This window comes from Balaenoptera borealis (genome assembly GCF_965194805.1).
Source record: "Balaenoptera borealis genome assembly, chromosome: 4".
Taxonomy (NCBI): Eukaryota; Metazoa; Chordata; class Mammalia; order Artiodactyla; family Balaenopteridae; genus Balaenoptera; species Balaenoptera borealis.
In genome coordinates, this window is record NC_138861.1 from 57107177 (window position 1) to 57120942 (window position 13766).

At 33.4% G+C, this 13766-nt stretch overlaps 1 protein-coding gene across 8 annotated transcripts in view; it reads left to right on the forward strand.

The window, feature by feature from the left end:
* The window catches only part of CNOT6L (CCR4-NOT transcription complex subunit 6 like), a 110186-nt gene that overhangs the window by 45080 nt on the left and 51340 nt on the right, over nt 1–13766 (forward strand). For all 8 annotated transcript variants that reach the window (XM_082389362.1, XM_082389360.1, XM_082389357.1 and 5 more), the window contains 3 exons: nt 4246–4367; nt 6787–6973; nt 8325–8410. In XM_082389362.1, coding sequence (XP_082245488.1) covers nt 4256–4367; nt 6787–6973; nt 8325–8410 — 385 coding nt within the window. In that variant the 5' untranslated portion in view covers nt 4246–4255. The remainder of the gene's footprint in view (nt 1–4245; nt 4368–6786; nt 6974–8324; nt 8411–13766) is intronic.

Genomic DNA, 13766 nt, shown 5'->3' on the forward strand with positions numbered 1-13766 from the left:
GGAAGTCTGCATCTCTGACTAAGATTGCTTTGCAAACTACTGTTGGGACGATCACTTAATATTTCTATGGATATAAGTGCATGTCTACTGGCTTGTACTTTAGGTTTGGATTCATTGAGTTAGAAGTCTGTGGTTCGTTATGAAGCACTCTTCGGTGGTTGTAGCATTCTCTCTTTCTTATTCTAAGTTCTAAATGAAATAGTATTAATTGTGCTGAACTATAGACTGAGATAAAATGATCTTAAATTTAGAGAAGGTGGTGGGAGGAAAGCTGTGGTTTAACACCATTAAGGACTTAACATCTCTATATGTACTATAAAGCCCGAACATCTCTATATGTACTATAGAGCCCGCTGTTTTTTTAATAAGATGCTTCAGATGACCAAAATTAGCAGAAGTTTAGTTCTGGCCTTTAACAGTTTGCTCTGATTTGGCTCAGATTATTATTATTCGGGGATGGGGCAGGGAGGAGTTATTTTGCATTATTTTCCTAGCCCCAGATATAAAACCTGAGATTTGGGATTCCTTGGCAATAGTGTATTTGGGCGTAACTCATATATATATTTTGTAACATGCTATTCACTGAACACGATGCTATGTAGGTATCTTGTATTTTATTTACAGTTGGAAACTGCAAGGTAAATTTTTTAAGGCAAAGTAGCCCTAGTGTTACATACAGTGTTGCTTTGCAGCTAAAAAAAGATTGGAATACATTTTCCATGAAGTCAGTATTTTACAGGTTTACTTGAAGTTTTTGCTTAATTATACATAAGACTGAGAACTAAACTAATGAAAATCTTCACTATATGTAGTAATTAATCATCCTTCAGTGACAGAGATTAAGACTTGTTTACTTTCAGGATAGTTCATAGAAATGAAGAAGTAGGAGATAATCAGGTTGTTTTTCCAGGACTGACGGTTGCTCTCAGAAATTTTGCCCTAGAATCTGAGGGGGCTGCGTTGGTGATAAAATGAGATTCAAGGAATGGAGTAGAGAGGATGGTAGGTTCAAAGAAGCTTATGTAGTTAGTATTTGGGGAGCTATGTGGAGTATTTTTCATAGTGTCAAAATGGGGTTTGAAGACTGGAAGTTAAAAAGGCTGTGTTGTGAAGGGGCTTTTAGTTTACTTTGTTACGTGATCAGGATCCCCAATATAAATTAGGTTGATATAATGGGAGGATCCTTTGGGAACTGATGTAAGATATTGCAGAAATTAGAAACTCTTGGAAAAAACAATTTAAAAACCTGCCTCTTCATCAATTTGATAAAGAAGATATGAAAAGGAAATTAGCTGCTAGGCTTTACAAAATAAAACATTTCTCCTTTTTGGATGAAAAGTGTCAATCCAGTATTTAAGCCTTGGACTGACCTATATCTTAAGACTGTTGAGAAAGCACATTAACAGTGTCACATTTAGAGATTTAAATTACATTTGAATTATTATTTTATATATTAAGTTACTTTGAAATAGGTTTTTGTGGTATGTCTCCAGGATGGAAGGTTGATGCTGAGGAACTGAGAGGGAAGATACAGCTGAATAGGAGTATTCAATAATACCAGTTTCCTAAATTTGAGCTAAGTTTTTAGTAGCATGTTTTTGAAAACCTGATGTTTGGGACAGTAGTGATCACCAGATCTATAGACTCTACTAAATTACTTAGTTAGTGCAAATGAAAAATGTTTTAACTTCAAATTTAGTTTCATTTTGAAGGATTAAGTGACTTGTATTTTTATTGACTTCCTAATCAAATCCAAAGGAGACCTTTGACCCCTAACATAACAGTATTAATATTACTTTGGTTTTTACATATTATAGACACTGGTAAACATTTTATGGATATGTTTTGCAGGAATAGATTTTATAAATTTTATTGGACTTATAAAGATGGAGACTTATGAAAAATTTAAAAAAAAGAAATATAGTTCTTATATAGTAGCTGTTTTAGAGATTAGCATTAGTGGGCCAGAAGAGATGATGATTATTAATCTCCTATCTAGATTTTATAAATATTTAAGGCAATTGAGCATGTGGATTAATGACCATTTCATGAGATTAATTTTTAGAAGAGCATTGACTGTTAATTGGGAAAGGTGAGAGGAAGATGGTAGTTTTTAGGATTATAAAGCATATATGATCATTCCACAAATACATATTCAGTGCCTACTATGTGGTAGGAACTGTATAGAGTTATAAAAAGGATATGCCTCCACACAGAAACAACTCATTGTCCCCTTAAATAACACACTGTCTAGTGGGAGCCATGATTAAAACTGCCAAATTAAGTTGACCTATGCACTATATTTTATAAAAATGATTTAAAATTAATGAAACATATGTTTTTGCAAATGTCACAGTCTTAGTTTTTTTATCCATCCTCATTGTAGATGATGGATTTGTAGCATGTCTTTGGATCTGAATCTGTTTGATTTGGTTTTACTTAACTTGTGTTTTTGTAGAATCTTATATTAGTATGCAGGAGTAACCACAGAGACACATGTACCTTATGGTGCATAGTAGAAATTCTGAAAACCTTGTTACCTAAAAATTTTATATTCAGAAATACTTTACATAGGCCAAAAGTGGTAAAACTCAAGTTTTTCCCCTGAGGAAAATGATCATACTCTTTGTGCTGTGTGAAGATCTGGGACATTTATGGAAAATAAAATATGTTTCAGTATCACCCAGTTGTGTGATAAGGTTAGAGCAGAAGAGCTTAACCTGGAAATTTGGAAGCTAATTACTGTTAACAGATGAAAAAATCTGGAAAACTTTCTCTTTGCCCCTTTTAGTAAATAGGAAGGAATGACTGTTTTTCCTTCCACAATATGAGGACAAATTATGGTATGGGAAATTTTGATTGTATTCTTTTCTAGCTTTGATTCCTTGATACATGATAGAATACTTCCTATCTTTCTTTGTTCTCTTTATGTAACAAATTTCAGAGCATCTGAAAGTAACTCTTCCATTGAGATAGAACTTCTAAACTGCTTAGAAACACTCCCAGTTTTAGGCAGTTGGTTTTGGTGTGTGTATGTATGTCTCTGTGTGTTAAAATATGAACAAAGAACCAACTATGAATACTACGAGGATATTTACTGATAGCATGCAGGAGTTTAATTAGGTTCAGGATTTTGTAATTTGCTATTCTTGTTAGATCTGAACGGGATTTCATTTTCTGCCAATTACTGAGCAGTAACTCTTGTATTAGACCTCTTGAATGATTACTTTTATGGCCGTTTGTCATCTGATTCATACATTGCATTCTTGAGGAGTTTATGTCTAGCTGGTCATCACTGATGATTGTTCAGTGATTATTTTGGCAGTTAACTGAATAGAACTGTATAATATTAGTTTCAATTAGGGTGGCCATGTAACTCATTATCCAAATTGGACACTTTTGGGAGTGAAGAAGTGATATCAATAATTACCTAAGAATAACAGATATAAACCAAGACTGGTCCATGCAAACCAAGATACATGATAATCTTAATTAGATGCTTTTGATTGCAAGTAGCAGTAGTTTAAACATAAACTAGTAGTTTAAACAATAAGTAAAATAGATTGACTTGTGTATCCAAAATGCCCAGTATTTGAGAGTGCTACAGGTGTGGTTTGGTGAGGACTCTGGCTTTGTTTCTCTATTTTCTCATCTCTGACTGCTACGGCTGGCTTCCCTTACAGTTGGATGATTGCCAACAAGAGCTGTGCTATATTCTTTTTCATTTATGACCAGCAGGAGAGAGAAGCCTGCTCCTCCCATAAACATAAAATGAGTCTTAAGCCTAGTGATTATTAGATATTTCTGAACTAATCTCTGTGACAAGGGGAATGTCATGTGCTAATTGTCTTAGATATGGAATATCTGAATATCACTGAGACAAGGAGGATAAGATTACTCTGATTCTCTTAGGCCAGTCAGAGTCCATTCAGGAAACTTGCATAGGATCAGTCTGTCTTGGGAAGCAAGGCAGCTAAATGAAGGGGAAAGGGTGCAGTGGATGTTTGGGAAGCAACCACCATGTTTTCTGTGAAGTCCAGTGTCCCTGCTTCTTTGCATTTTTCCTGAGGCGTCTGTTACTGAGTACCTGCAATAGCCTAGCATACTTTAGATGTGTTTTCCTTCTAGTGAGGATTTAGTAGTAGCCTGGCAAGGGGGGAGAAGAAGAAAACTTACCATCTCATTTTTCTTTCTCTCTTTTTTTCTATTAGATTATAATTGTTGATTTTTTTTTTTCCCTTACAGACTAATAGGGATGCCAAAGGAAAAATATGATCCTCCAGATCCTCGCAGAATTTATACCATCATGTCAGCAGAGGAGGTAGCCAATGGGAAAAAATCTCACTGGGCAGAATTAGAAATCTCGGGTGAGTGGAATCTGAAACATTTAATCTGGACTATAATAGCAATGATGAACAAGAGTTGAGTGTTATACTTATTTCTTTGCTGTACATTTTTAATTAGATGAATTAATTGAGAAAATACAAGATGCTGAAGCACTAGTGTTTAACTTACTGATTTATCTGTGACTAAATATCTTTGTTCCCATTCTTTCTTTTGAGATTAATACTGGGGGCCACAGTTGGCATCTAAAATTGAAGGCATTGGGAGTTCAGTTTCTATGTAAAACCAGGTTCTTTGATATAATAGATTTTGTTTTGGCTATTGCAGAGTAATCATTTTTGCAAATTGATATCTTTGCCATCCTCCTATCATCCCATTGTTGGTAGAATGGGAAACCTAGAAGCTATCTGTTTATTCTATAAATTACATGTTTAGGAGTTGTTAAAATAGAATCTGATTCCTAAACACTCATAACCAGTCTAATAGTGAGAAAAACATCAGACAAACCAAAGGACATTCCACAAAATTCCTAGCTAGTAATCCTCAAAATTGTCAAGGTCATGAAAAACAAGGAAAGACTGTGAAACTGTCACAGATGAGAGAAGACTAAGGAGACATGATGACTATATGCAAAAAATATGATCCTCCAGATCCTTGAACAAAAAGGTGTAAAAACTGGTGAAATTCAAATAAAGTCTATAAATTAGTTATCTTCGAACAAAAAGGTGTAAAAACTGGTGAAGTCAAATAAACTCTATAAATTAGTTAATATTGACACTACGTACCAATCTTGGTTTCCTAGTTTTGACAAATGTACCATGGTAATATAAGATGCTGGTACTAGGGGCAACTGGATGAGGAAGATATAGGAACTGTATTATCTTGGTAGCTTTTCTGTAAATCTAAAATTATCACAAACTTAAAAGTTTATTAAAATAAAATATAAGTACAGTTTTTCTTTTATGAATTGATACAATACAGATTATATTTAGAGTGTAACTTTTTCCCCAGTAGGCTTTCATTTGGAAGAGTTAAACCCATATTGTGTCAATAGCAAGAATTACCTGTATCTTTAGCTAAAAGGTGGTGGTTAGGTGATTGATAATTTAAAAAAAAAATGAATATGAGCAAATCCTATTAGGTTAACCCAGGGTTTCTCAACTTGGCACTATTGACACTTAGGGCTGGACAGTTCTTTGTGGTTGGGAGTGGTTGTGTGCATGTCAGATGTTTAGCAGCATTCCTGGCCTCTACCCACTGGATGCCAGTAGCACCCCTCTAGTTTTGACAACCAAAAATGTCTCCAGATTGCTAAAGCCCCTTGGGGAGCAGTATTGCCCCTGGTTGAGAACCACTCGGTTAAACCCTGGGTAAAACTAAGTTTCTTTTTACTAGAGCCTCTTTTCACTTGAAAACTTTGTTTCCCATTAAAATGCAAAATCCTACTTGACACTTTAAGCCTGGTTATAGACAGCATGAAGGAACCTGTGAACCCTGAACAGAAGATCTAAGTTCGAGTCTACTGCTTGATAGCCATATGAAAAATAACATTTCCCTATTGAGACTTTTTGCCCTCTCTACCTTCCACTGCTCTTTTAATCAATATCTGTTAGCATTTTACTTTGGTAAAGTTTTCAGAGTCTCTTCATATAAGTTTATTGTTAAGATAACATCCCATTTTACAGAAGCTGAAACTATGTGATTTGCTTAGGCTTATATGGCTAATAAATGGTAAAAATCAGGACTGTGAACCAAGTCTTCTTTTTCCAGTACATGTTCTACCATAGCTGTCAGATGCTGACTGATAGGTAAAGCTTAATGAGTGACTATTTCCTTGAGTATGTTGCACTTAAATGCAGAATCTTAAACCAGAGTTATTAATGTATAATTGAAATATGAGAAGGCTGGGGAAGATGTCTCCTTTGGGAGTAAAATGGTTTTCCCGGTGGCTAATCTAAGGTTGGTTCTAAATCATAGCAGTTACTCCTGTCTATTTAAAGTTTGTAGACTAATTCAGGCCCTAGATATAGATAAACCTTGCACTATTAATTTTCACGAAGTATGTGAAAAGTGCTTTTGTGAGGATCATAACTTAAAGAAAAAAAATTCAGGACTGTTCTACTGCAAAAGCTCAATTCAGCCCCACGCTTTCTCCTTGAGACCATGTGATCACCCTGACTCCAAGGGTCTCCTCATTATGCCACATCTTATTTAATACATGGAAGATTCATGAGAAAGAATGGTTGTCAGGGAAAAGTGGCATGAAATTAAAGAAGGACCAGGTGTGTTTGGAAGCAATCAAGTAGCATTAACTACAAAATTAAAATGCCAGAGTCACAATATCTGTATGTATTTGTGGGCTCTTCTCCCACTTTTTAGTCCTTGTAGTTCAGTCTTTGTCTTGGGCCTAGAAGTTTAATGCATCAATATTTTGCCTTTTAGGTAGAGTGCGGAGCTTAAGTACATCACTTTGGTCATTGACACACTTGACAGCACTGCACCTAAATGACAATTACCTTAGTCGCATTCCACCTGATATTGCCAAGCTTCATAATCTGGTTTACCTGGATCTGTCATCCAATAAACTCAGAAGTTTACCAGCAGAACTAGGAAACATGGTGTCTCTCAGGTGAGGAAATATAAATGTGACTCACTGTATAAAATTCTAAATTTACCAAATAAGAATATTATGGGAGGTTACTCATCTTACAGTAGGATTTCCATATGTATATGAAGGTTAAATGATATAAATTGTCTAAGCAGAGTGCTTGAGTTGGGCTCCATTGAACGCTTCTTTTCCTTTCTTCCTTTAAATTTGGAGGTTTCTGGCTAGAAATGTGCTTGTATTACCAATTTCTTTTGACAGACTTGACGTGGGATAGGGCTAAAATACCTAAGTCTCGCTTTACAGTCAAGTGACAAATCTCATCAGAATTAATTGGGGCTAGACTAGTCTAGACTAATGAGAAATAATTGGGAAAATGATTTGCTTATAAGTAAAGCTTTTAGGAACATATCTATTTTATAAGGCAAGGTATACTTGTATATTACAACTCCTTAAGGAAATCTTAAAACCTGATAATAAATGGATTTATTTCTAGTCTTTCAGGATTCTTTAAGAATTTCTTCATAGGAGAAAATTTTATAGGAATCTTGAGACCTTGTATAAATGTTCCCAATGAAAACAAGGATTGCTTTTCTTCCTTATCTGCTGAATAGTAGTGTTAAAAAATTGCTATCACATGTTTAAAATTAAATATTTAATATCATTTAAAAATCTTGTTTTTTGCCATCCCCTTACTGTGTGTTTTTGTTGTTTTCTATACTTTTTAGTCATTTATTTTATACCTTTTGGTCATTAATTAATTACAGGGGCTATTTTTTCTGTAGTCTGCCCAAAATTTCACAATCATAAATCAGATCTTACCTGTGCTATCCTATTTATACTATCCTATGCTTTATTTTTAATGTTTATATTCTGTGTCAATGACTGTTGTATCTTGAAGTGATAATAGTTGTATTGTTATAAAAATTGATACAGGGAATTGGCTACTAGTTAAATAGTTAAATAGTTAAATCCTGAAGTTTATTTTAAAAAGGTTACTTTTTTCTATGAATGAGACTAGGTTCAAGGATATCTGCTGTCTTTGGATCCATAAAATATGTGTCACTCTGATTTGCATCTGAGAGGCATTTTGGGTGAGAGAGAAAAGGGAGCATATTTAGCCTGAGAATGACATACAGTTCCTATACCTTTAACTTTAATCTGTGCTAGAGAATGAGTAAATCATAGAAACACTGTTAATAGTTGTGGCAGTTAACAACATTTTTGGATGAATGTAGAGAAATATACCCTGAATGTAGACATCACTCATGTTATGTTAGAAGGCAGGTTAAGAACAACGACTTGTTAGGTATTAATAAAGTTTGATATATTAAACTAAAACAGTTTTTTGTTTTGTTTTTTTTAAAAAAAACAGGGAATTGCTTTTAAATAACAATCTGTTACGGGTTTTGCCTTATGAACTTGGTCGGCTCTTCCAGCTACAAACTCTAGGTTTGAAAGGTGAGTGATTTTTTAAAAATGATAGCATTAGCGCTCAGGATTCAGGTTTTCTTAGCCTTTTAAAGACCATTTTGGTTACAATTAGGTCAGGTTTTAGTATAATTTTGAGAATGTAACTATACATTCCTCTTGAAAGAAAAGTGGTTCTTCTGTATCAAATTGAGCTTCATGATTTCAACAAGCTGCCATCATTTAACAAACTTGAATGGGGGAAATTTCGGGGTTTTTCGCTTTGTTTTGTTTTTATATTTTACTGAAATTTCTTGGAGGAGATAGTTTAAATTAACACTTAGCACTGTAGTTTCTTTCCCATTTAAAAAAAAAATTAAAAAACAATGATGTAACATAATAAATTTTAACCTCAGCCAGAATGTCTGGTTTTGATAGAGTAGATAGCATTGGCATATTAGATTTATAAGAGGGAAAAACATTACAGTAAAAATGAGCTATATCTAATAAGTGTAATTATTGTAAATAGTGTATTAATCCAAAATGCATGTTCCTCTGATGATACCATCTCAGTTTGGAATGAAAGTCATACTCAAATCACATAAATACTGAGATTTGTATATTTTTCTCTTATATCATAGCATAGGAAGAAGGGTTTATTTTGAATGCAGAGGACTAAATACAGATTTACTGTATTGGTTAAACATTTTCTGTGCTAATGAGGAGTGAACATTAATCAAAGCCTTATAAAGTATACACTTTCATATGTTTTATTTTCCTTCAAAGACTACTGAGTCTCATGAACGTGTTCTGTTTGCGTTTGCTTAAGTCATATAATGGAGCATTAAGAAAGAAGCTTGAATAAGAGTGGTAAGATTGCTGACATTATTTGTTGAAATGACAAAAGTGGTGTTAGGCTTCCTTATACAGTTAACCCTTCGTAAGTTGGATAATTATATGAATGGTCTAACTCTTGTGATTTTAGATTCTTTGTAGGAATTTGCTGATGCTTTTTATCTTGTATGAAGTAGACATACGGGGAATACTTTTTATCTAAAGTATTTTCTTGAGAATTAACCCAAGGCATTTGAAATTTAACTGTTGGGACATTTCACCTTATTCTCTATGTGCTAAATCTTATTCTTGTAAATGTAGCTGAAACAGCCATCCAGCTAGAGTTGGAATGGGGGCAGGTCTGTTCGTTTCTATTAAAAAGTATGGAATGGTTGTCATTTTTTATAATCTTAGATTTCAGAATTCACACTTTCATACTGATTATAATAAATTGTATATTTTTTTGTCTCCAAGGATAACTACTGTTTCTTACTTTCAACATCAATCAGAACAGCTGTTTTCCTCCTCCTAATCTTGATGGAGAGCATGTCAATGACAAATGATTACCTTGGTATTGAACCCAGTTGGACTTACCCTTCATACCACAAAACTTTCCTGGAAAAGCAAATATTATATATCTTACTGTTTCATAACTCTACTCCATGTTATCTCATATAGAGACATGTTCTCAGAAAATTTATGCTTAGTATCAACTGAATGAATCTTTCTAATATCCTTTATCTCCTGGGTTCTTCATTCTGTTTTACTAGTTAAAATGTTAGTCTTCCAAACTACTGTCTTTGGTTGGACTTTGATTCTAGTGTCCCTTGTCTACTGATGATTCACATTTGTTAAAATCTCACTTTAGACTTCCAAATCAGGCGCCAGCTCTGCTTTACCAGCTGTAACTTAGCTTTGTCCGTGCCTATGGATAAATTCCTTTTCATTAAACTTCAATTTAAATTCAATATAAATACCTATCTGCAGCCTTTCCTCTTCTGTGAGAATCTGTTTTTCTGGCAGTGCTATTTTACGTTCAGGTGATCAGTACAGAAGAGCAAAGACCTTTTAGAAGTGAAAGAAAGCCAGAGCCGTCCCTGCCTTCTTTCAAAACTTTAAGGTGGTAAAAACAGGATTGATTTTATGAAGGAATTGAAGGAATAAAATGTTCCTAATGAATGGTAGCTTTATATTCTTAGGAAGGTAAAACTTGAAATAATTTCTTAATCAGTTTTAATAACCACATAGTGGTACTTTGTGTCCAAAGAAAGGGGGAGGGAGTAGAATGGAGCACTTAAAATAGCACTTTGATATATTTAAAAGAAACAATGAAAATGGATTGCCTCTAAGATTCCATTTTGTCTTGAAACTAGAAAAAGGAGTGCCTTTCTTACATTTCCTGTCTTCCTCTGAAACACAGACACTGAAATTTTGATAATGAATTAGATCTTCCTGGCTCAACAAGTTAATTTTTAGAAATGCTATTTTGAGACTTGAGGAGTATGTGTGGTTGGTGGGGTATTTGAAGAGTTAGGATAGGAAGGCCAATTTAAAAACTACAAACATGGCCAGTCCAGGAAGTTGGAAATGTTCTTTTAAGTCACTAAAAAGAAAAATCCAAACTCTATTAGTTTTATGGAAGAAAAGGTGTAAGTGAAAGCAATTCTCATATAGTTATTTTTAAATAATTTAGAATTCATGTCCTAAGGTATAAAGCAATACTTTCTCTGACATATGGGCCAAACAATTGCCCTCAGGCATTAAACATTGATGTCCCCAAATAATAAAAACTTTAGAACGTCAATAATTGTGAAGATTTCTAGCTTCCTTCTAAGAATTACCTATCTCCCTTAAAATAAAATGGACCATGGCAGTTGAAGATTCTTTTACTATGTAAACTTTTTAATTCATGAAATATATCATAATATACAAAGAGTAACATTTTAAAGAAAATAATAAAATAAATAACTACACACCCATTATCTAACGTTCTCAGTACCTTTTTAAAAAATGCATTTAAAAATCCGATTGCCACTCATATAGGAGGCAAAGTACTTTCTTCTGTATTATATAATGAGCTTCTGGAAATCAGTAAATAAAAGATAGTCTATTAGAGAGCATATTAATAATTCATATAAGAGGATTTACAGATGGCTCTAAAATTAGAAAGTTGATCAACCTTATATAGTAATAACAATGCAAATTGAAGCTATACTCAATTTTTACCTATCAGATTGGATGAATTCCAAAAATTTGGTAAAATAACTGTTGGTGAGATTATTGGGAAATAGGCACAATCAAACCTTGTTGGTGTAGATCCCCTGTATCTTTTAGGTTGCCTTTGTGCCTTTTCTTGATTACATCTTCATCACTTCTCCCAGAGGTTATTACTGTCCTAAATTCAGTTAGTTTTCTTTCTGTCATCCAACAGGTATTGATGAGCACATACTATGTGCCAGATACTGAGCTTATATATGTATCTGTTAAGGGTGTTTTAACCTTTATATAAATGGAATCCTACTGAATGTAATTTTCTGTGACTTGGTTTTATTTGACTTTATGTATTTACGATTCATACATTCATGCATGCGTGTAATTGTAGTTCGTCTGTTTCATTGCTGTGTTGTATTCTGTTATATGAATATGCTGTAATTCATTCATTCTACTATAGATATTTAGATTGTTTCCACCTTTTTTTGACTACTATAAGCAATGTAGCCATGAACATTCTTGTACATGTCTCCTGATAGAGTTCCTAGGAATGGAATTGTTGGGTTATAGAAAGAAACTTTATACATTCTTAGCTTTATTAGGTAATGCCATAATATTTTACAAAGTAGCTGTACTAAAATATACTCCCCAAAGTAATACAGTTGCCATTTTTCTGTCTTCTTCCCAACACTTATTTAGTATTGTCAGATTTTTAAAGTTTTGCCAATTATTAAGTGTGAAACAGTTTCTAGTTCTACTCTTAATTTACATTTTCCTAATTGATAATAAAACTGAGAATCTTTTCATATATGTATTGGCCACGTTTCTTCTCTGAAATTGCTGTTGATATCTTTTGCTTATTTTCACTTGGAATTTTTAACTTTTATCTATTCTGTATTGTAAATGTCTTCTTCCACTCTGGCTTTTCTTTCTGTTTTCTTTGTTGGTATTGGTCAATGAATAGATTTGATTTTTTTAATTGTAGTTGAATTTAAAAGTCTTTTCTTTTGTGACTAGTGCATCTTATGTTTTATTAAAGAAATCCTGCCCTACCCCAGTCAAAAATACTTTTTCTATATTATCTCTTAAAAGTTGTTGTAAAGTTTTGCTTTTCATAGTTAATTCTTTCATTCATTTGGAGTTGATATTTTAACATGGTATGAGAGGTCTAATTTTGGGAGGGATCTCATTTTGTCTTTTCCTTGTGAATAACCAGTTGTCTCAACATCATTTAGTGACTAGTTTTTCCCTTTTCCCACTGATCAGCAAAGTCACCTCTCTCATATATCAGCAATGTGTAGTAGGCCTGTTTTGGGATCTCCATTCTCTGTACCCAGTAGTCAGTTTGTCTAACCTTGCACTGATTACTACCTTGTCATAATTGTTACTATGGCTTTATATTAAGATTTGATATCTCTTTTGGGAAGTCCCTTTACATTTTACTTTTGCAATGTCTTGGCAGTTTGGGTGCCTTGAATCTTCCTCATACATAAGAAACAGCTTGTTAAGTTTCACAAAAAATGCTATTCGGACTTTGGAACTGCATTGAATGTCTGGATCAATTTAAGAAAAATTGACATGTTAATTATATTGAGTCTTCCTATCCATGAATTTGTGCATTCTCTCCATTTATTTAGATCTTATTTAATGTCTTTGAATAAAATTTTATAACTTTCTGCACACTGTTCAGGCATATCTTCTGTAGATTTGTTTCTAGATACTTTATAAGTTTTTTTGTTCCTCTTAGAAACCATGTCTTTTTTAAGTTGCTTTTTCTGCCTGTTTGCTGTTGGGGTATACGAATTACTATTAAAAAGAAAAAAGATCTTACAGTAAGCCTTCTTGGCTAAATTCTCATTCTTCCTAAAAGTTTGTCTACAAATTCTTTAGGTATTGTATGCAGATAATGATTTCATCTGCTGATAAAGACTTTGTTCCTTTCAAATTCTTATAATTTCTTTTCCTTATTGTAATGTACTGGCGTGTTTAATACAATATTGCATTAATACTGGGCATGCTTCTAATCCCAATTTTAAAGGAAATGTTTCTGATATTTTTCCATTAAGAATATTTGCTCTATATTTTTGGTAAAAAGTTTTTAGGTTCTAGAAGTTTCCTTCTATTTCTACTTTGCTAATCCTTATTCGGGTGCTGAATTTTATTAAATGCTTTTCTTCATCTATTGAGATGATTACATTATTTTCTCATTTCATATATTGAAGTGGTAAATTATATGTAAGCATCCCCCCAACCTGCCCCTTTAAACCACACTTGCATTCCTGAGGTAAACCCAACTTGGTGCTTTTATACACTGCTGGATTTATTTTGATAGTGTTTGTCAAGAACTGTTAAGGCTCTGAGA